This window comes from Eumetopias jubatus, unplaced genomic scaffold, assembly GCF_037043125.1.
Source record: "Eumetopias jubatus isolate StellerSeaLion01/CBP00866 unplaced genomic scaffold, mEumJub1_p1.0 scaffold_1, whole genome shotgun sequence".
Taxonomy (NCBI): domain Eukaryota; kingdom Metazoa; phylum Chordata; class Mammalia; order Carnivora; family Otariidae; genus Eumetopias; species Eumetopias jubatus.
The window spans coordinates 15,202,425-15,204,360 of record NW_028274807.1 but is presented as its reverse complement, the minus strand read 5'-3'; the positions used below and the strand labels follow the sequence as shown (position 1 = coordinate 15,204,360).

The following is a 1,936-nucleotide window of genomic DNA, read 5'->3' as shown; positions in this document are numbered from 1 at the left end:
GAAGAAGACAATGATGGAAAACAGATGCCATGGTCAGGGGTTGGCTTTGTTATTATATGGGAATAGAGCATAGGAAGCCACCAAAGGCTTACATGGGAAGGAAACATGGTTCAGTTTGCAATTAGAAAGGAGATTTTGGTGGAAGTATGTTCACTGGATGAGAGATAAGGAAAACGTTCCTAATCTTGCCTTCTCAAAGTCACTTCCACAAAGGGCTTTTTGGGTCTCTGAAGTACCTAGGATCAGAGATCTAGAAAGAAGCTTGAGGAACAAACCATCAAGCTATTCCACTACTGTGAGATAAGACATATGGTTGCGGATCCCATATCTTGTTCACTTATCTTGCAAGCAGTTGAGGTTGGTCATTTCTGTGTTCAAATGAAATAATGAAAGACAAACTGAAGAACCAGATTCTTAATTCTGACTTAATCTCATTTATTACAACATGAACCAAATAAATTCTTCCCACACCTGAGTGACATTGAACAGCATTGTAAATCAAATAATTTTATGCCAAGGAGAGACGCAAAAAAGATAAAAATAGGAAAGGAGCAGCTCAAATTACATCTCAGGCAGAGTAAAAGCAAGTAAAGGAACTACTAGGAAAGAAGCACAAGTCCACAGAGTTTGAATTTTTGTCCTGGATCCTTGGCGTGATTAACTGGAACAAGGAAGCTACTGGCCTCCCAGTGCAGAGCAAGATGGACGGCAAGTACTGAACACGTGGCTCACAGGCTGGCATCCAGCGAAAACAGGATGCAGAGGTCTGAGGCTGCTGGGCACAATGCTTAGTGGTTGAGGACCACAGGGCAAAAAACCCACAGGGCGGCATCCATAAGTGAGGAGACTCAGGGGTCGGCTGCTGCTGGACACATAGCTCGGAGGTCTATAGAATATGGGGAGGCAGGAGCCAGAGATATAAGAAGCAGCAGGAAGAAAAGAAGTTCCATGGCAGGGTCTGGACACGTAGTAAGTAGTAGAAGGGCAGCAAGATGTTTCACAGTTGCTGGGATCACAGTGGGCTGGCTGGCGACTGGTTGGTTCACTGCAGCTCTCTTGGCAGTTGTCCAGAGGCTGGAGATGGTCTTGACAGTTACTAGGCAAGCAGAGGACATCACCACAGCTCATACCCGGAGAGCAGAGGGCAATGGAGGAGGTGAGAGGAATGTGGCAGGGACTTCTGAGGGATCCCAAGCTATAGTTTGCAGAGCAGTTGTGGCAAGACATAGTGAGGTTTCAAAAGCAGGCTGCAGTTGAATGGGAAGAAGCGAGTGTCTCTCCTCATTTGGCTTGAACCCTTATATATCCCTAGAAGGTGGTGATGGTGTATACAGACTCTTCCTCCCTGTAGGAAGCTGCATCAGAACTCTCCATTATAGCCCCGGAAGTGGTGCTCCCATGTCCCATAAACCTGGATGTTCCCTCCATTGATTGAGTATATCTATAAGGAAGTGTGACTGAATTTTAATAGGATCTCTCCTTCTTAAATTATCCAATGAAAACAGACAGGTTTGAAGGTCATTCACATAATCCAAATATAACCACCACTACATAAACATTCTTAGAATTCCTCTCTTGGAATTGCTTTTAAAAGTTGTAGCAAAACTCTTTGGAGGAAAAAAAAATTGTAGTAAAATTCTTTGAAACAGTGGCAAATTAGCTCTCTTTGGGGGGAAATTCTATTCTTTTTTGAAATTGTCAATAGTAAGAAACTTGAAAAGCAAGTATGTTGTAAAAGAATGTGAAAATTTATTTTTTATTTATTTTATTTTATTATGTTATGTTAGTAAAAAAAAAAGAATGTGAAAAATTCTATAACCTATATGATTTGGGACAGAAAAAGTTTAAAAGCAGTATAATATGAAAAATTTCAATGTGCCTAAATGTGTGTGTTGCTTTATTTTGGAATCCTGGTAGAAAATGACTTCCCACCAAA

At 41.4% G+C, this 1,936-nt stretch overlaps 1 protein-coding gene across 1 annotated transcript; it reads right to left on the bottom strand.

Annotated features, from left to right (window-relative positions):
- Nucleotides 1–675: 675 nt before the first annotated feature.
- On the bottom strand, nt 676–1,227 carry KRTAP26-1 (keratin associated protein 26-1). The gene has a single exon (XM_028114354.1). It carries the CDS (start codon nt 1,225–1,227, stop codon nt 676–678), a length of 552 nt encoding a protein of 183 aa, XP_027970155.1.
- Nucleotides 1,228–1,936: the final 709 nt, after the last annotated feature.

Excerpts from the sequence above, each read along its gene's own strand:
- KRTAP26-1 (XM_028114354.1), bottom strand. The coding sequence starts at position 1,227 with ATGTCTTGCCACAACTGCTCTGCAAACTATAGCTTGGGATCCCTCAGA.